The following is a 21,088-nucleotide window of genomic DNA, read 5'->3' as shown; positions in this document are numbered from 1 at the left end:
CGGGTTCTGTAGAGGAAATTAATAATCGGGTCCGACCCGTTATATATATATATATATAAACAGCACATAGGGGACTTTGTAAGCAAACAACGCGAATAAAGGGGCCTTATTACGGGCCCGGCCCATTAATAGCCTTTTGGACGTTCCTTTTTCCATTCTATCCACGCGACATACCCGTACTATAATCTCTATCCTTCTCTGTCTAAGGTCTCTCCCATCCAAATTTTTACAGTTGACACCCTCTCAAGCTCCACCTCTCACACTTCAACGCGAGAAGAGTAGTACAGAGGGGTGCGGAAGAGATGATGGCGATAGGAGGGAAAGGGTTGGGGCAGCTCCTGGTGGCGCTGGCGGCGGCGTTCTTCCTCCGAGCGGTCGCCGGCCCCGGCCCCGCCCTGCCCCCGCCGCCGGAAGAGGAGGAGGCGGAAGAATGCTCAGCGGAGGGCGATGAGGAGGCTCCAGTCTCCGGCGGGGTCACGCCGGTCACAATCCGATGGAGCAGCATCACCTGCTCCCTCTCCGACAAGCGAGGGAAGACGGTAACGCATTTCTCAAGTGTTGGTCGCATGCTGACGTGATACCGTCTCAGGGGTTCCGCATGTTAGCTTCTGTTGCCAAGTTTTGCTGACTTGCTCCCTGGTTGGGTGTCACTCCATTTTCCTGATAAGCGACTACTAATGTCTTGATACGCCAGCATTATTATCGATGGGTCTCAAATTTACTATGTCTATAACTGCAGGTGGAACTAGTTTTGTTGTTCACCTAAGAAATTTCTGAAAGGTGGCGTAGCAACTTAAAATCGAAAGGAATAGAATATGTTGATGTTGATGTGAAGTATGGAAGATAGACACATATCTATAAAATGGCATCTTGTGTATGTCTAGCAATAGTTGTAGTTAAAGAAATTATAATATGCTCCAATAAGAGACCGCTTTTTGGAGAAGTCCCATAAATCCAAATGGACCTCGGCTCAGTTTGTGTTTTAAATGTATTCCATGTTTTCAGGTAAGATTTCTTCTGACAAATGTGAGTGGGGAGGCGAAACCAGGAAGATTACTAGCAATTATGGGTCCTTCAGGGTCGGGGAAGACAACTCTGCTTAATATCCTTGCTGGACAACTTGTGTCCTCGCCTCGCTTACATCTCTCTGGTCATTTGGATTTTAATGGGCGGCCGATATCACGGGGTGGTTGTAAGTAAGTTTTGTTGATGTGGTGGTTGGCCAAAATTGCTATCTTTTCACTGTGATAAATGAATATATTTTCCAGATGTTTAGAAACTGAAAGAATGATGAGTTGGCTTTTGCAGGATCGCGTATGTGAGACAAGAGGACCTTTTCTTCTCGCAGCTGACAGTCCGGGAGACACTTTCACTAGCTGCAGATCTCCAGCTTCCAGATACAATGTCAACTGATAAGAAGGAGAAGTATGTCAGTGAGCTTTTATTCCGGCTGGGCTTGGTAAGTCTGACATTTTATCTAAAAGATTGAATCTAATGGAGGATCAACACATATGACTTGAATTGTAAAAATAAATAAATGGAATGAAAGATAAGAGTTGCTTGCGCGTGTATACAAGATAGAAGTTGGCATTGCGGAACATAGGTTGCTGAGTTCCCAGAAGAACCCACGAACTTAACTCTCCTATATAGTTTGCCAATCTTACTAGGATATCGACATGTTAATGCTTGCGGGTGCTAACTGCAGAGACTACAAGTCAATGGTGAAATAGGTTGCTTCTGTTATCATATATCTGAAGTGGGTATAGATTGTTCTGAAGTATCTTCATGCTTCATCCTTAGAAATATGAATACTAGTCATTTTTCCTAGAACTTGTTTATTAAACATCTTCATACCAAAATATGAATTCATATGACAAGTTCATTTATTTTCTTTTCCTGAATATTTGAATGAATCATTAAGAACAACAGAATGTTACTCTATTAGATTTGTTGGGTATTTCCTTTCTAAAATATCTGTCCACTTCTTTCGTGTTTTCTCATAAATTTTACATAAAAGGTGTACTTAATTTTCTCGTCTTTCTTCTGGATGGTGATTATCTTCTTGTTAAAAGGTTAGTTGTGCGGATTCCATTGTTGGTGATGCAAAAGTACGAGGAATCAGCGGTGGTGAAAAGAAGCGTCTCTCACTTGCTTGCGAATTGATTGCTAGTCCATCTGTCATCTTTGCAGATGAACCAACGACAGGTATGCTACATATCCTCATCACCCCCTTCCTTTCTGAAACAGTCTATTGGTTTCCTTACTTATCCTGTAGAATTTACACTAGTGGATGTGATATATTTTCATCAAGATAGTGAGATTTGCCAGAATTTCTACTTAAATCAACATCTAAGTATCAAGTAGGTATGGAGGCGTAAGGATCAGATAGATTCCACGCCTTGACCTTGTTTCTATTTTCTTTTTCCTTGTCAAAGTTTATGGATCATCTATTCATTCTATTGCATCTTCTATATGCTTATTCATAATTTATCCATGTATCCTGTAGGTCTGGATGCTTTTCAGGCAGAGAAGGTTATGGAAACTCTTAGGCAGCTTACAGAAGATGGACATACTGTGATCTGCTCTATACATCAGCCTAGAGGTTCAGTTTATGGCAAATTTGATGACATTGTGTTGTTATCAGAGGGTGCAATTGTGTACATGGGTCCTGCAAAAGAAGAACCTTTAGCATACTTCTCAACATTTGGGTAGTTACTCAATCATTTTTCCATGGAATCTTCATCTCCAAGCTATAATAACTATCTTTGCAATTTAACATCTTAATTTCTTGTGCTTTTCAAGAATACTCATATTTGTGTATCATCTTACTATAGTCATTAGAGCCATTCATTTTTGCCTCCATTTGATGCATGATTGACGGATTACAAAATCACGTAATTGATTTTCAAGACTTAGGTTTTCCATGTCATGATCAACGATTCTGGCATGCAAAGTTAACTTTTCTGATCAAGATCTAGAATAAGATACTCCATTTCATCATATAATTAAAAAAATTAACTCCAAAAAGCATATAAAACCAATTGCAGTACATGAGAGAGGTTAGCTCGTGGGTCTTTGACAGAATATTAAATCATGCACATACCTATCTACCAAATTATGATAGAAAAATACTTGGACAATGTGTATCATCATAACAATCCTGGTCTTTCCCTATGCATCATGTAACCCAAAATCCCATGATAAATGAGTTGAATATGTGTCTGCAGTAGTTAGTTTGGCTTTGACGCAGACATGATCTTTTTCCTCCTTTTTTGCAAGAATTTTGACTTTTTGATTTATAACCGACCTCTATACATTCAAACACACATGCATGACTGTAAGTACACTGGCACCCATTATAGATAAACATATATTTGTGTGAGCATATAGGTATACTTGCTAAAGGCATATTTGTGAGTGGGGATTGGGCATTACAGCTTACAATTCTAATGCAATTGCAATGATCTGAGGCTACCTTAAGAAATTTCCTAGATTCCGAAAGCATTTATACATTATAATTCTTTCTTGCCTTTATTCTTTTCCTCACTGCAATTAATTATTGGCTTTTTAATTTGCTATGGCATGAAGTTGCATAGTGAACATCTATCAGCATTTGTATGTTGTGATTTCTGCTGCAGTTTCTTCATTCTAGTAATTTACATGTTATTTTGGTAATAAATTTGTCAGGTATCAATGTCCAGACCATGAAAACCCTGCTGAGTTTCTAGCTGATCTCATTTCAGTTGATTATAGCTCAGCTGAAAGTGTACATTCCTCCCAGAAGAGGATTGATGATCTTGTTGAAGCATTTGCAAATAAGATTTCTGTTACTGAATGCATTAGTCCAATTATGAAAACAGGGAGCTTGGGATTTCCAGAAAAATTTGGTAGGAAATCTTTAGTTAAGAAAAGGCATGGCTGGTGGAGGCAATTCTGTTTGCTACTCAAACGTGCATGGATGCAGGTTGCTGATCTCCTATTCCTTATATTCCTTTCAGTTCACCTAATAAAAATATTCCTTTTAACTTATTCCTTATATTCCTTTCAACTCACCTACTAAAAATATTTCTTTTACAAGAGCATATTAGTATACTACTGTAAAAACAGATATGAAAGATATATTGGGTCATGCATATGTAACTCCATATGAGTCCTTGACTTTTAGCGACTTTTCTTTGTTCCACTCTATGATTCGGAAAGTGTTTTTTAGCAATTTCCTTCTAAGTTGCAATTTATGTTTTGTACTGTAGTCTGTCTTTTGTCCACTAACAGTAGTAAGAGATCTGTTGTGCCTAGGCTTGTCGTGATGGACCAACAAACATAGTTAGGACAAGAATGTCTGTTGCTTCGGCAATCATTTTTGGATCAGTCTTTTGGCGAATGGGAAAATCTCAGACTTCTATACAGGATAGGATGGGACTTCTTCAGGTATGCAAATTTCATGCTTTTATTGTTTAAACTTCCCTCTGTGCTAAAGGAGCTAATTATTTGAGTCAAGGTTGCAGTTTTAGATTATATACATGCATGAATATGTATGTGTATGCAAATATATAGATACACGAAGATAATATCACGATTGTTAATTAATGTTTTATATTTAATTACATCCTATCTATATATTGAATATATCCTAAAATAATTCTGGTTAAAATTCTAGTTCTAGCTATAGTTATTTAGTTGTTTTGTATGTATTATTATTATACTTATACCAATATATATTATACCAGCCTATTACTTGAAATGATATATGTATATATTCTGCAATCCTAGAATTGTGCTTCTTGAAGGGTGTAGCAGTTCTGGTTCTGATTATACCAACTTATTACTTGAAATGATATATGTATATATTCTGCAATCCTAGAATCATGCTTCTGGAAGGGTGTAGCAGTCTGGTTCTGATTACCGAATGTCTAAAATATTCGCTGTGCTGCTAAACTGAAACCCAATGTAACTATCATTGGTGTTGTCATGCGAACATGAAGGAGAACCTTAAATCTTATAAATATAATGTTCTACCTTTCTATTATATTATTGCTCCGAATAAGGTTCTTTTAATTAGTGATATTAAGTTTTTCTTGAAGTTCTAAATGATAAAATAGTCTGTTTAACAGGTTACAGTAGTTTAGCTTTCCACAATTGAATTCAAATTGAAAATTTGTCAACGGACTTAAAGTAATAAACACTTTATTGTGGTTAAAGGTGGCTGCAATTAACACAGCAATGGCAGCACTTACAAAGACAGTAGGTGTTTTCCCCAAGGAACGGGCAATAGTAGATAGAGAGCGTGCAAAGGGTTCGTACACCTTGGGTCCATATCTTCTATCTAAATTGCTGGCTGAAATCCCTATCGGAGCATCATTCCCCTTAATGTTTGGGACAATTCTCTATCCAATGGCTCGTCTTCATCCTAGTTTATCCAGGTCACTCTCTGGTTTCTGACTGTATTGGAACATTAATTCTTTTTGTAGTTCTTGAGAATTTCTCCATGCTTTCCATGCCAAAGAACATTATGATTTATATGTTGAATCATTGCAGATTTTACTTTGTAAATATCTTTGCTCCAATTTCTTATTTCCCAAATCCATTTAAGTGATGTTAATCCAAGTTGTGGTAATTTTTCTAGTGTTCTATGGATCCTTTAAGTCAATATCAAAGCAATATGATGCTTCTATACTCTGCTGTTACCATTTTTAAGATCTACACCACCATTTTGTCCTGGGCCAGCATAATACCTGGAAATGCTCTTATTATCAATTTCTCATCTCTAACCAAATATATATACCTTGTGTACTGTTTCTTCTCTTCTTTGTTCTAGTCTTGAGAGATGTAATTATCTAGTGGAGAAGAGTACAAATAATGGAAATTTGACTTAGCGTCTTTGATTTAGGTACACTAAGCATTATGTTTAACCTTAATAAATTGAAATATGAAGATCTGGCATCTATCTTACTGATTTCTAAACATGGTATTTGATTCCCAGATTTGCAAAATTTTGTGCCGTTAACACTGTGGAGTCATTTGCTGCATCAGCAATGGGTCTTACTGTTGGGGCTATGGTCCCTACAACTGAAGCAGCAATGGCTGTTGGTCCATCCCTTATGACAGTTTTCATTGTCTTCGGAGGATATTATGTAAATTCTGAGAATACACCTCTCATCTTCCGATGGATTCCTAGAGTCTCTCTCATAAGATGGTACATCTCTTAGCACTTGATTTACTGATGTAGTATACGATAGATATCTCAGTAAAGACCAAATTGTATTATCTTATTATTCAGGGCCTTTCAAGGGCTTTGCATCAACGAATTCAGCGGATTACAATTTGAGCAACAAAATTCCTTTGATATACAAACTGGAGAACAGGTACTTACTACACATAAGCTCTTTTCCCTAGTAATGAGCAATGTAACAATGTTTATTTGGTTAAGGCAAGATATAACTAAAGTTTTAAGTGCATGAAATTGCCTCCTCAACTGCTGGTGAATCAGACAGAAAAAAATATAGTTTCTCTGAATTACGATGATATCATGGCATAGGTTCTCTCAAAGAGATTATATTTATGCCTGGTCTTTCTAGTATAAAATATGTGAAGGTTCTGATATTCCTAAGAATCAAAATCAGTAGCAGACTAGCAGTTGTAAATCTTTTTTAACAGGAACAGTTTCAATTAGGTAAAAAAAACATTGCAAGTTCCCAATTTGGGTTTTCTTCGATGTCCTTTTGTCATTTTATTTTGAGAGAGATCTTTCAGGGTTAAGAGAATTTCCCTTCTTTTTCTTCCTATGGCAGGCTTTGGAGAGGCTTTCCTTTGGAGGGAGCCGCATAAGGGATACGATGGTTGCGCAAGGTAGGATTTTGATGTTCTGGTACTGGACCACTTACCTTCTTCTCAAGAAAAACAAACCAAAATATCAGCAGCTCCTACCTCCCTCTGAGTTGAAGCAGCAGCTTGATTAACTTGCCAAACTAAGCTGCAGTTGCTTCAGTAGATGCTTCATGCTCCATCTACATTGTTATCTCTAGCCTTCTGACATCAGATCAGTTATGAACTATTTAATTTGCCATCTTCCTATTGTAATCGTATTTTTCTAATAATGGTGGCATGTACTTAATAGTTAAGAGTCAGCCTAGTTTCGCTTCCACTTGTCGAAAAGGAAAAAAAAATGTGGAACTTAATCTCACTTCCTCTGTGTTTGTTCTTCAATTTATGTCTATAGCTGTTTCATGCTGTACCAGACTACCATGAAAGTAGCAAATGCACAATCCACTATTCAAAAATTCTTATTACCGAGATAAATATAATCGGTTATCAGCTATACTGATAAATTGATTTGTAGTTTTGCTGAAATATTATCTGGTTGTTATAGTATTTTATTTATTTATTTATGTCATCATTATCGTTACACGTTATATCATTTTGCCAATGCGTAGAAGTAATCTCCCCTTGTCCTCCCCTTCTCACTAACTAATTCCTTCCATGGTTATATTACTTCCAATCTGCCTCATGATTCAGCTCTTTCCACAAGTTCGGTCTTCTTGGTAAACTATACTTTCAAGTCATCACCCAGATGTCTCTTCCAGTCCATTACTTCTCTCCTCTAATTCCGGGGTGTATTACTTTCCATTCATACTTGGTTATAATCCTGGGAGATATCATGAGGCTCATATCTTCTCTCATTCCCTTATTAGTGTATCTTCCACATCAGAATGAGAGCCTCTTCATATCATTCCTCAATCATCCCCTCAGGTCTCTGGCCAGCTCTGCCGCCGCTTTCCGGTGAATTGCGTGCTCGAAGAATTAGGCTTCATCAACGTAAGAAAATTGATGCAAAAATTTGTGCTATTCGACGAGATGAAGACATGGATGATCATGTTATGACGACTATTCGAGAAGGAATCATGGAGGTTGAGGCGATTAACAGAGATGATAAATGTATTATTGAGTTGGAGAAAGAATATAGATACACATTCTTTGAGTCTCATAGTTGTGAGATACTAGGGCTACTGCAACTTGATCCTACAAGTCCGCGGCCGAGACTGGCGGTCGGAGTAACTCTGATGGTATCACTGAGCATGCCAATATCAGTGCTTGTGATCATGCTGCACTTGATGGATTTGGCGAAGGGAGTTGCTGATAGAATACATCTGAACGAAGGGGATTCTAAACGCTAGACTTCTCAAATAGTATCATACATGTAAGTAGACAAGGTTACCTGAGTGTAAAAGCGAATGTGATTGTACATAATAATGATCATTCTATTTAGCAATACAGTTAGCTTTTAATTGTCTCTCAGCAGTTAATACCAATTTTTGTTGCATTGGTCAATGTCTCAGAATGTAAGATAATGCTCCAAGAAGTATAGGATATATCTCAAAATCACTACTATTAGCAGTATAATGAAAATAAATACAAATCTCATCTCTAGCAAACTGGGCCCCTCGCTAAAGAAAGCACATGAAATATATATAGAGTGACAAGGTGGATAGTATCTATCATCTTCGGCTTCCATGTCAAAAAAAATGTGGAATTCTTGCCAAGGTATGGAATCCGGATATTGTTCTAACTCTCAGAACTCATCCTGATATAGTTTTCTGATCCAAATTAAGATACAGAAATCCAAATATCGTGTAGAAGATTATAATTCTTCAAGTGACTACTGACTATAAACTATAGAGGGCATTCTTTGTCCCTGATATTATAATATTAATACACCAAGAAATGATCACCAAAAGAATGAAGGAAACTGAACGTTCCTTCATTGTTCAACATTCTGTTATGTCATCAGCTGATCAGTTAAATAGCGACCCAGCTGATTGTTAGAATTACAAAATGATAAATCATCGAGAGGAATTGAGTAATATTGCATTGCTTAAACAGCTACTATTTTGACTTCGGCGATTTGAAAATGCTTTCCTTGTAGTATTTGAGTTCTTTGATGCTTTCTTTGATGTCATCCATAGCTCTATGATTTTTCTCCTTTGGAGGAGCCTTTTTCTTTTCTGTCAAGAAAGTTCAACAAAGATAAATAAAAACTATTGCAACTCCCTGGAATTAAACACAATTTAACAAACAAATTCAACTCTATGTGAATGTGTTCAGGGAATTCACCAGTAAAGTGATCAGGAACTTAGCTTTGATCGTTAGAAGCACAGGTCAGAGTTCAACAGTGGAATTGTAAGTTCATGAATTCTCTTTTCCTCATATACGCACTGTAATTAATTTATTATTTAGAACACATTTCAGCTGAAGCAATTTCCTTCAACCTACGACCTCAAAATACAGGCCAAAGTTTTTCCTCACTTGCAGGAGCAAGTTACAAATGATTGTGGGTCTACAGTTAGATTTTCTATTTTGAAGTACTAAATAAAACAACAAGCCATTTGTTTCAGCTATTCTAACCACAATCTTTGGTGACTTGCTGCTGAATATTGTTGTTTTCTCTGCCCAAGAAAGTCTAAAATGAATGAAGCTATAAGCAAAACATCATGCTTTTTCAAAAAGAATCATTGGTGGTTGTATCCAGTTTTGTCTCCCTTCACCTAATTGCATGACCTTCTCTCATAATTTTGTTTCTTCTAATTTAGATCTATCCATGTTTTCTCAAAGAAAGTCCTCCATAAACAGTCTAAGAAAAAAATTCATCAGTCTAATGACTACAACTTTCTAGCATATCAAATCTAACCTTTCTGCTCTCTATGAGAAATATCAGCATAAAGACTACTTATACTCATAGTGATTCATTTTAGAGACGAATACATGTCCTTAGTAGCATACCTGTAAGAGAAATTTTACTTTTCTCTTATTTTTAACTCGATAGCCAGTTATTGTTCTCTAGAATTAATTCATAACAAATCATATCAGCTATTAATTTGCAAGTTATTTCGTGATGTCTATGTAGCTATCAATTGTTTCTTTCTTTTAATAGTATGTGAAGTAAGATAGGAAAAGGTAGTTCTTTCCCACATCTGAGCTGGTAGGCATAAGCTTCTTAAGTTAGATGATCAGGCAGTAACTGCTATTGGATATTCTAACCTGATATTGGCGGATGATAGTGTGATTAGGTGTTGCATGAGTCAGTACTTTCCGTATCAACAAAATGTTTGAAAAAAGAAGATCAAAACTACTGCAGCAGAACGAGATGGATGATTTTCAGTCTTTCTGAAGTAGCTCACTTAGCCAGTACATGAGTCAGTAATTCCTGTATCTCAATATGATTCAAATTCCATGAGTGCAGAAGCAACTTCCCTCACCTCTCTTAAATGCATGTCAAGAACCCTTTTCCTTCTTTCTCCACTGAGATGATCCCCACCCCTTCTTGGATTTCATTCCTTCATGCACGGTACACCCCTCTGACCCTCCATGTGTGCAACATGTCCACTCCCCTTCTCTTTTATCTTTATCAGGGCTCTTCCAAGCCGAGTTTAGAAATACTTTTAACTGTCAATTTCTGTTACTATTTTCCTTTTCAAGCTTATACACCATAAAGTAATTTGTTTCTTCAAGATTTTGTGCATAGTCAGTTCTATGGATAAAATTAACAAACTAATGGCATCATTGGTCTAGAAATATAAGGCCGAAACATGATCTAACCAGATAATGACATAAAAGTATGTGTGGCAGTGGAACCCTGTTCTATCAGTCAGAATCTTCACTGTCCCAAACCAAAAAGGTTGAACCAGAAATTTGATCAGTGTGGAGAAGATCATTCAAATCCTAGTTGTCTTCTCGAAAAATTTCTAGGTAAAAGACATGGCATTGTAGGGTTTGTCAATAAAAGAGAGGACAGGACTGCAAAGCGCTTCAGCTAACATTTTTCCTTTCAAACGTAACCATGTAGACAAAGAAATCTGTAGTGTTCATAAATAAAATTAGTTATACTGAACTAACTCAATTGTACTGCATCAATGTAGAATTGTTGCTTGCACTAAGTGGAGAATAAGCAAATGTTTCCTTGTTTTGTCACTATTTCTTCTGAAATATATATAATTATATATGCATCAAAGACATCAAATATCCTGAAATTTCCTTGAATAAACATGATAGAAAAGTATTACCTTTTGGGAACCAACGGATGCATAAAGCCATGATGCTGCTAACATCAACAAGTACATGAGGGAAGATAGCCGCCAGATCTGGCATATATTTCTGTCACATGAAAAATGCAGAAATTGTTAGCAAACCAAACAAAAGAAAAATAGGGCATCAAGGCCAAAATAAAAGTCCAATAAGGGACATTAGTGACATTAGTCAACATAAATGCTCTTCTATTATGTAGATGGTAGACAGGGAAATAGATAGGTTCATTTGATGGAGGTCTTCTATATATTCAATATATTACTGTGTTGTATAGATATAAATGTGAGTTTAAAGTAGTTTCATGAAGGATATCAGAAAAAAATTAGATAATAAACTATAAAGCAAATTACAAAATGAATATAGTTTAGTTAAGAATGCAATTCTTATTGTTTGATTGTTTCAATAAAAAAATAACTGGCATTCAAAAAATTTAATGATCAGAAAAGACCAGCCAAGTTGAACTCGACCACTTCACATTCACATATGGATGGACACCTCTCTGTTATGACTTATGCAGTAATACATTGGAAATTTGAACTTTGATTAGTCTGTCAACAGAGAATAAAAAAATCATCTGATTAACAAAGACACAGAAATTGTTCACAAACCTTTAAGAATAAGAGATCCACATAAACAGAATTTCCAGCCAAAAGTGGAGTATCTGAACCTATATGCTTCTTCACAAAATCTACAACCTGAAAGGAATTACAGCAAGCAGGTAAAGAGCTGCACACAGTTAATCTCTTCTACTTTCCTTATGTATGTAATTCTTGAAGACAGTATAACTACTAAAAGGATATAGAAACATTAAATTGAGATAAAGAACCTAGAAACAATAGACACCAACTTCAACTTGTTCAAACAATCATAAAGTTAGACATAAAATGATATTAGCAAGGACAACACTTGATAAAGTGAACACCAACAGCAGGAAAAGCCAAGCATTTAGTCTCAAATTTGTGGCTGGTTTCATAAACTCTTTTCCTCCATTCATCTCCATTTTGCATAAACTCAACTGCTATCATGATTTTTCCAACTAATTCCTCCCACAAAAACTGTAGTCTGTTGAACAAGTACAAACCACCATCATCACTTCTATGTAACTGGTGCAGTATCTCTGTTTACTTCATGAATTGTAATCGAATCAAATTTGCAAAAGAACCTAAATGGACTCAAAATAAAATTAGCGACCTAATAGTTAAGCAAATAAAAAGGTGATAAAACTACTACTGACATCACCACACCACCAGCTTGGTGGCACAGTATAGGGTTTTGCATAAGCAACCCTCTTATGCTTTTTTTTACTTGACAGTGTTAAAAAGGGTCATCTTACATTACTTTTGCAAGTTTCTCTTATGCTTTCTTTTACTTGACACTCTGTTGAAGTGGGTCATCTTACATTACTTTTGCAAGTTTCTCTTGCAGCGCCTCTTGCTAAAGTTAAGCTCTCCATCTCCTTTCATCGACACAAAGTAGCAACAGAATTCAACTGGCTCCTTTCCCTCTCTCCTATGCACAACCATTCCTAACTCTTCCTCAGTCCCTCTTGCTTCTTCTGACACGCTTTTTAATTACTTGTACAAAGGCCAAAGGGATACGAATCAGTTGGTTGAACCTACTCAAACCCAGATTCAGCAGGTTATATTTTATAATATCCTTAAATTAAGAAACAAAATTAAACTAACCAAGAGTACTCAACATTGCAATAAAGAATTGATCACACAACAAATAATAATTATATGTATGTGCATTGACTAAATTTTGAACATTAATTTTATCTATAAGAAATCCATATTTTTACAGATCTTTTATATTATCAAGTTAGAAATGCGTTAAGGTGGAATATTCAATAGCATGGATGTACAAGCTGTACTTGAGTACATAGTTGAGACTAATATGAAGTCAACTTCTGCTTGCGCTTGCAAAATATCAATTAAAGTTTCTCCCTATGTATTAGGTATGTTCATGAATGATGATAATATCTTATATGTGTATATTTATATTTTCTAATTTTTTTCTATTTACTTCATTACTTACTAATTTGTTATCCTCATCCGAAGCATAGTGTAATATCCTTTAACTACTTTAAAATGTCAAGATTATTTTCCAAAAATAAACAATTGACAGGAAAATCAGGATAGGCCACTCATCTAGTTTGAAAATTTCACCAAATCTATAATAAATCCAAAGTTGAATTTAGTATCACTCAGTTATATAACTAATATGCAGAATCTAAAAGAAAATTATATATATATCACAATCTGTTTTACACAAAAAAGGAGTGACTAAGAATGGGCGAGCATACCTGCTTTTCCGCATCATGCTCGGTTACTGTACTCTGTAGAACTCTCTCTGTCAACCCTAAATTGCATTGAAGTGAATACATCAACATTTTTGTTTTCAGAAGAAATTTTGTGAAGGTAAATTGGTAACAAATTCACTTTTTATATGAGCACATCAGATGACCAACATACCACTAGCTGAATGGTGATTTTGGCACCATTCTCCCATGTTTTCCAAGCATTCCTTTGTTTGACTGATAACCAAATCTGGGCCCTTAATAGAGAAAAAAATGCTTTATTTATTAAGAATTCATGTTAAAGTGTAACCAATGTCAGATAAAGCCCAATTGTTCGTACACGAGTTATAGTCAAAGCATCATGAGACAACCCGGTAAGGAAATCAAGTCTACTAACAAATTTTCAGAATCCACACACGACAGCCAAATGGCATCAGATGGGTGTCTCTCACTGCTTACTTTTACCGGACTTAGGTCTACCATGCACTTGCTGTTAAAGCTTCACCTCTTCACAAGATGTCTAATAATATGACTGTACTTTCTAGTGATAAAAAGTCGTATTTCTCTGGTAAGGTGCACTTATAAGAACAAAGTGAAAATCTGGTACTAACATAGCTAAAGACCTTAGAGTTGTCTCTTCTATGATACACAATAATGCAGAATTTAAGCTCTTTGAAAGCCTAACCTAATTTGTTTCAAGCTTTATTCTTTTCAGGAGTTTGTCCTTTGATTCTTTGAAACAGACGAACTTCTACTCTTCTAGGCATCAAGTAAGGATGCAAAATATGTCAAAGAAAAAGCCAAAATAAGGTGAAACTACAACAAATAAACTATGGTTGCCTTGACAAGAAATAATATGGAAATCAAAAGTCACCTCTATTAATTTGGTAAGTTTACCATCAGTAATGACACAAGCGATCTCCAATATCCGATCACTTGTAACATCCAAACCTACAAGCATCATAGTCAAAGTCTCAAAGAGAAGTTGCAGAGTATTAAAATTATTATTTGTGATACCAATACACTAGCAAGATAGAAATGAAGATTAATAAACTCGCCAGAGAAAAAACATAAAAATAGCATTAAACCATGATTTGTATCATCGAAAAGCAGCTAATACAGACATCAAAATGGTGCAATCAAGCAAAGCTATTAAATTTTCCAAATAGGAAGTTGACTTGGTACGTGCAAACATTATTCTTTCACTCTCTCTTAGTATTATTGTCTCTAATTATGTTTTCCTGAAATCCAACTGTGAAATTTATGTCCTCCTAATTCAAATTTACTGGATAGGCAAACTCAAGCAAAGCTATTATTGAATAAGATAAATGCATACCTGTCATTTCCAAGTCGATCCACACAAGAGGCATCTTGTAGTCCTTAGAAGATGATGCAAGACTTCCATGGTTGAGTCTTTGACTTATTAGGGTATCATTCTTTCCTGATAAGTCATTTTCCTTCCCATCTTCTGCATAAAGGGAATACATTCAGAAATGATATAAAATGACTTCTTAATTCACTCAAATTTCCTTGTCATCTGCATACAGGGGTACATGAGTAAATATATAAAGATGACTTCCAATTACCTAATTCATTGGTTTGTTTATTTCTATTTTGATGATTATGTTCCAGAAATATAGATAACCTCCCTGTAGGTACAATTAATGTGACAACAAATGTTCAGTTTTTCAAAGTATTCAGATAAAGGCTCCACAGGACAAAGAGTAACGAGTATAAATTGATACAAATTCAATGAAAGTCCAATAGGCTTATTTGCATACAAAGTCTCTTCTTCCGTAGAACTTGAAATGAGGTACAAGGTTTAACCAAATTCTTTAGAATCTTATAAGGGTTTAGAAAGGTACCTAGGCATGCAAAATCACAAGGTAACCAATCAATATGTTTAATTTGTGTTATCTAGTCTGCCAAAATCAAACATTGCATCAACCATTTCAAGGATTGCATAGTGCATCAAGAACAATAAAAGCTGTAAAACTATTTCCTCTACCTTAGAGTGGAACACAACCTACAATATTAAGTATTTCTATGCGGGTTAGATAAATTGCCCCATTTTTTCTGATAATCCTTATCATTTCTCTTAAATTTTCTATCCAATATGACATCAAAGTATCAAACTTAATCAGTTTCCAAACAGATCACTGAAAACACAGCCAGTTAATGAGAGGTTCGAAGTGTCAAAATGACTTAAAACTAATGCATTTGCTGATATCTTCTGTCAAAACAAAGTGCTAAATCTGCTCACTGGTATGCACCAAAACCGTTTTTAGTGCATTTTTATGTTCAATCACTTCAATGTTCATTTGAATTTTGAAATGGCAAAGAATGCTTTTTCATACTAAATATAGATAAATTAATTAAAGAACCACCCTGATTACTAATTCTGTACAACTATAAATCAACTTGAGGAATTTTCAACTTAATTGGTGTTATTTGATTCTTCTGGAAACTAGTTATGAACAATGCTACTACATAGTTTGCTTTCATGTATTAAAGCACTGATCAGACAGAGCTGGATCAAGAAAATACAAGAGGTAGGTTAAACACATACTAAGATTTATGCTAAATCATGTATTTTTGAGTTAAAGAAATACAGGTGAAACAAAAATCACAACTATGGTACTATTGACATGGTACAGAGAAAGCAACAGATGGAATTTGATAACTCAATATATAAATGCATCCAAGTAGCATGAACGTTCAGATAACGAGAAATGACTTTGAAGTCACCAAATAGTAGTGAAACAGCCAATGGAACTACGATACTGTTCACATGGCTCAAAGAAAGAGGTGGGCAATTTGATCATTCAAATAGCTCATAAATGCACCACAAATGGTAGGAAGGAACAACCAGATAATGGATATTGTTTCTTTCCACAACCTATGAGGTGTACTGTCCATGCCTGTGCAATCTAATTACAATTTCAGGAGAAAAAGAAACGATCTCCAAACAAACGGACAACACGAGCCAAAGGCTTAACATACATGTGCAGAAGGTAGTATCTACTTCATTTGAAGGTCAATAAAGTAATGATGAACTAAACTTAATATACTTTGTACCTGAATTTTGGGGTTTTATGTGAATAGAAAAATAACCTGATTTTGAGGTATTATTTTTATCCTTGACAACTTCTGCAGTGGTAATTTGTTCTTTATCATCTTCAGCATCCAAGAGAAGAACAGAAAAGATATTAGTGAGCTTATCCATCACTTGGAACCACTTCTTTGAAGCCACAACGTATAGTTCTTTCCACACAAAGAAGACACCTGGATAACAATGAACAAAAGAATATATTATTCAATGAACATAGAAGAAACACTCCGCAATGGAGCATAACAAAAATTTGAAACAACAAATTGTTGATCAAGGTCCAAGCCACAGTAACGAGGAGATTAGTATGTCCTGTTTGGCTGACTGTAATAGAGCTCATAAAAAAATAAAAAATCATCAGAAAACATGAAGAGGAAAATTAATTAGGATGGCAAGATACAATTTTGCAAGCACCTCAACCAAGTGGTGTAAGAAATCCAAAACTACAAGCAACCCACTAACGCTTCAAGGAATCCGAGCCCTTTGGAAAATTGAACGATCCTAATTAGAGAGGAAATACACAAGAACCAACAAGTATAATTCTACATAGAACCCGTAAGGCATTGACTCGCCCAAACTACAAAAGCAAATCAATCTTGCAAGCTTCTCTTCTAACGACCGACAAGCACTCAGAAAAGAATCGTACCAAGATACAAGAAGAGTTTGGCTCTTTTCTCGCGCCGAGTGATTTGGGTGGAAATAGAGAGAAAAGAAATACCCTCGGGTTCGTCTGGGTTTTTAGAGAGAGAGAGAGAGAGCGTGATACTAATTGGATCTAACTACGATCTGAAACTAAATCCGGTTCGGTATAGGAGTTTTGACACTTCACACCCTAAATTATGTATTAATTAATATTTAAACCCTGCCTTTTAACTATTTTTAATTCAACCCCTAAATTTCAATAAAATACCAACAAACAGCCTAAACTACTCTCATCTTTGTTATACGCCATTGGACTTCAAAAAACCATGTTTTCTATATAATTTTATAAGAAAATAATCAAATTAGAAATAGTAAAAAGATAAAAATATGAGGATAAAATAACTCAAAAATGTAGCCTATGTTGCTTGAAAAGAAAGAGACAAGCTTTTCAAACTAAGTTGTTCAATGAAAGAAGCAGCATATTTAGAGGAAATTTTATTGTCTTCGTTCCAGTTAAAACCAAGTTTGGTTATCTTTATAACTAAGATTTCTACCCAGATTTATTTTGCCATTAGTTGGTGATTATATATTGTTAGAAGGAAATCTTGAGTTCTAACTCCAACTACAAATTTACTCCTAATATCTATATAATTTTTTGGATCAAATGAAGGATATAAAAGAGAAAAGAAAATGCTGATCAGCTGGAACAATGGTAGGTTTAGTAAACGGATAATAAATTTAATGATCATACTCAATAAATGATTATTTATTTCTTCCGTTATTTAGACCATCATCCGCTTTGTAGACATTTCACCCATCGTTATAGTTAATTATTTTATTATTAATTATAAGGATAACTTTATATCTAGAAAATTAATGGTGTAATTAAGATATAATCTTGTATAAGTTAAATATAACAATCAATCGTTTTCTAGTCTGGTTCTGATGACTAAGAATTACTGAAATCTAAGCCTCTTCATTATTATGGTATAGTAATTAAATAATAACTTATTTTATTTTAATACTTTCTAATTTTATATTCTCTATAACCCCATAATACGAAAAAAAATTATAAATTAAGATCAATCTTCACCACGAATAGAAGGAAGAATGCATTAAACACAACATAATCCAAATTCATAGAGTTCATTAGATCCCAACTTTCACAAAAATTAACATCATTTTAAATAAATATATTACTTATTATTACTAAAACATATTTAACTAATTTCTAATATAATCATATTATTCTTCAAAACTTTAATATCAATATTTAAATAGTTTATACTAAAATTTCCTCTTCTCAAGTATTTTTAAGAAACTCATATATTAAAATATCATATAAATCTATTAAAAAATTCTTCATATAAAACTGATATTGTATGAGAACATTAATATTATTCTTTTTATGACCTTACTAACAGTCTGTAGAAATGCCATCGAACTAACTAAAAGGCACCATGAGGTTCTTGAGCTTTTGTAGATGAGCAGTGGGAATTATTGAACTGCAATCGAATTTACTACAAGTTTTATATTAAATTAAGAGATTATTGATTAATTTCCAAGGAGAAAAAAAGGCTTGTCAAGATATTTGTTGAATCTTGAAGGGGAACAAGATAGCCTACAAATTTGGTGGATGTCCCACTCATCTGCCAACCTGCCAACGATGCATACATAGCCATTACACAACCACAATAAATTCCAACATCTTTCTCATTTTTTAAGTGGGTATCCTTTGAACATTATCCACATCCCTTCAATCTAAATCTTATCATCAGACTAGAAGTAAAGAGAGTTTTAGGAGGGCAGGTAAGAATGTATCAGCATAGGAAAGTAAACAATAAATATTAAATGTTCTACAAGGCTTTCTTTGCTTCAAGGAACAGGAAAACAAAGGAAGATAAAGTAGCCAAAAGACACAGCTGGTAGTGTAGTACTTCCAACAGGATCCACAGCTCCTTTTCATGATGATTGTAGAACTTATACCTCCGTTTCTCACTGCATTTTTCAAGATCAAAAGAACACAAGTAAACTTTCTAATCTACCTTAACTCATAGTTTAATTCGTTATGAGATCTCCCTAAGGTAAATAATACATGGTAAAATGAAAAGGAAAGTATTAGGTACAAGCCACTGTTCTTCATCAGAACCTACAGCTCTTTTTCATGATGGTTGTAGGCAGGTGGCATCTGCATTCAAAGAACACAAGAAATAATTGCATCGAAAGGTACCATATAGAGAAAAATCAAAGTTTGACTAGTGGAAAATCTAGCTTGCACTTAGGCGCAGATGTCATCACATTGGTTTTTTAAAATGAAAAGAAGAAAAGTAGTAGAATAGTTTATTTGCTGTAACTCTCTCCATATGTAGGGCAAACAAGACACATGATAAAATAAAAGGGGACCATCGAATCTATCCAAAGTTCCCAAGGGCAAATCTAAGCAGCAAGCAAACCCTAGCCGAAAATAGCCTGGAGGAAGTACTGTACACTAAAAATCTAGTAGCATCAGTACCAACAATAAATTATCAGCAAAGGAATCATGGAATATATCATGCCAACAAACTAAGAGAATACTTTGAGCCACACAATTTAAACTTTCTGAAATGCTTACTGAGCTCTACTGTGTCAAAAAGGTTTATGGGAGAGCTATACAAAGAGATCAAGGAATAAAAATAGGAGGATAGAGGAGATGAGTATAGATGTAGAGCTCCCTTCAATCCAAATAAAGATCAGTAAAGGCTAATGCAGCTCCCGAGTCATGCAAGCCACAAGCCTATCTCAAGTTGTCATCTTTCTCTCTATTTCCCTATCTTTCTCTCTCTTTCTTCCTTATGAGATAGGAGAGTGGGATCCATAATCCAGCAGCTGAATCGCCCCTCCAAAGACCTTCTTTTGGACCTCAAGGAGCTCCACTCCAAAACCCACATACCAAAACCCCTCAAAAAAATAACAAAAACAAAGCTATTTTCTTAACAAATATGCAGACTTGACACCATCTACAACCCAAACATCAAACAAGAAGAACACCAAACAAGCCATGATGAATCCATAAATCATGCAAATAAAGAGAAGTAATGGAGGAAAGGAGAGGAGAAGGGAGGGTTTATTTATAGGGTGAGAGGAAGGAGGGGTTGGGAGTAGGGAAATGGCAAGTTTCATTCACTCTTTTCCTCCTTTCCCTACTTTGATGGATAGATGGAGTCTCGGGAAGAGTCTTGAATAGATTCCCTGTCTCCCTGCTGATCACTCACATGTCTGGTGGACACCTACCTCTTTTCTCTCCTCTCTCTCTCTCTCTCTCTCTCTCTCAAAACAAAGTAGTATATATATTTTTATGGAAAGAAGTATAGAAGTACTTCTAGACGCAATTAGGCTATCTCAAAGTCCGATAAAAATGAAAACTTAGACCTAATATTCTCTCAATAAAAAAATTAAAAAAAATTAAAAAAAATATGATACAAGAAAGCTTAGAAGCTTACAATATTGACGATTGACTAATGACTAATGAGAATGGCACAGACCAACCATTAATCGTATGTTCCTCTTTTATTGGCACAGAAAAATCTCCTCTTTTTGATATTTTATATAGAAATATATATATATATTAATATACCTTTTCAGCAAATATGGATGTTTCTGCGCTTCTTTTGTGGTGTCTGGTTTAAAATCCTCAGTAACATATAATTTTCGTTTAATAAGAAAATTGCATTCTTCTTATAGTACACAGTTAAGTATATTTTAATATTAGTTATGTATTAATATATAGACTTTTAAGGGAAACCAAAAGCTTCTATCAAGGCCATCATATTTGGTCGGATTTGTCTTTCTTTTTACGTCAAGTGAGATGCAATTCTTAGAATGTAATTAGTTAACCAGTTGTTTTCAGCCATTACGCTAATCCAAGCTTATGCATTCTACAGCTACATTGATATAATGCATTGCCAGTGGAGAAAATAATACCT

At 35.0% G+C, this 21,088-nt stretch overlaps 2 protein-coding genes and 1 long non-coding RNA gene across 4 annotated transcripts; 1 reads left to right on the top strand and 2 right to left on the bottom strand.

Moving 5' to 3' along the window:
- The first annotated feature begins 199 nt into the window (after nt 1-199).
- LOC140768115 (ABC transporter G family member 7) lies at nt 200-7,277 on the top strand. Its single transcript, XM_073108229.1, has 11 exons — nt 200-539; nt 1,006-1,196; nt 1,309-1,459; nt 2,073-2,205; nt 2,507-2,708; nt 3,688-3,964; nt 4,297-4,428; nt 5,200-5,420; nt 5,981-6,193; nt 6,278-6,362; nt 6,789-7,277. Exons 1-11 carry the CDS (start codon nt 303-305, stop codon nt 6,954-6,956), a joined length of 2,010 nt encoding a protein of 669 aa, XP_072964330.1. The 5' UTR covers nt 200-302; the 3' UTR covers nt 6,957-7,277.
- Nucleotides 7,278-8,623: 1,346 nt separating this feature from the next.
- Nucleotides 8,624-17,260, bottom strand: LOC140768116 (oligoribonuclease). 2 transcript variants are annotated; one of them, XM_073108231.1, is made up of 9 exons: nt 17,131-17,260; nt 16,490-16,660; nt 14,712-14,843; nt 14,250-14,326; nt 13,551-13,632; nt 13,382-13,437; nt 11,685-11,771; nt 11,055-11,145; nt 8,624-8,999 (listed from the first exon to the last, which is right to left on the bottom strand). In XM_073108231.1, exons 2-9 carry the CDS (start codon nt 16,599-16,601, stop codon nt 8,881-8,883), a joined length of 756 nt encoding a protein of 251 aa, XP_072964332.1. In that variant the 5' UTR covers nt 16,602-16,660; nt 17,131-17,260; the 3' UTR covers nt 8,624-8,880. The 2 variants fall into 2 exon arrangements, with proteins under 2 accessions (XP_072964332.1, XP_072964333.1); XM_073108232.1 differs by having other exon boundaries at nt 8,624-8,994.
- Nucleotides 17,261-18,821: 1,561 nt separating this feature from the next.
- Nucleotides 18,822-20,570, bottom strand: LOC140769107 (uncharacterized). Its single transcript, XR_012105853.1, has 2 exons — nt 19,253-20,570; nt 18,822-19,124 (listed from the first exon to the last, which is right to left on the bottom strand). It is a non-coding gene; the product is annotated as an uncharacterized lncRNA (long non-coding RNA).
- Between the last annotated feature and the right edge of the window lie 518 nt (nt 20,571-21,088).

Source organism: Typha angustifolia, chromosome 10 (genome assembly GCF_048772165.1).
Source record: "Typha angustifolia cultivar Huaian chromosome 10, ASM4877216v1, whole genome shotgun sequence".
NCBI lineage: Eukaryota > Viridiplantae > Streptophyta > Magnoliopsida > Poales > Typhaceae > Typha > Typha angustifolia.
This window is presented reverse-complemented; position numbering and strand designations above follow the sequence as displayed.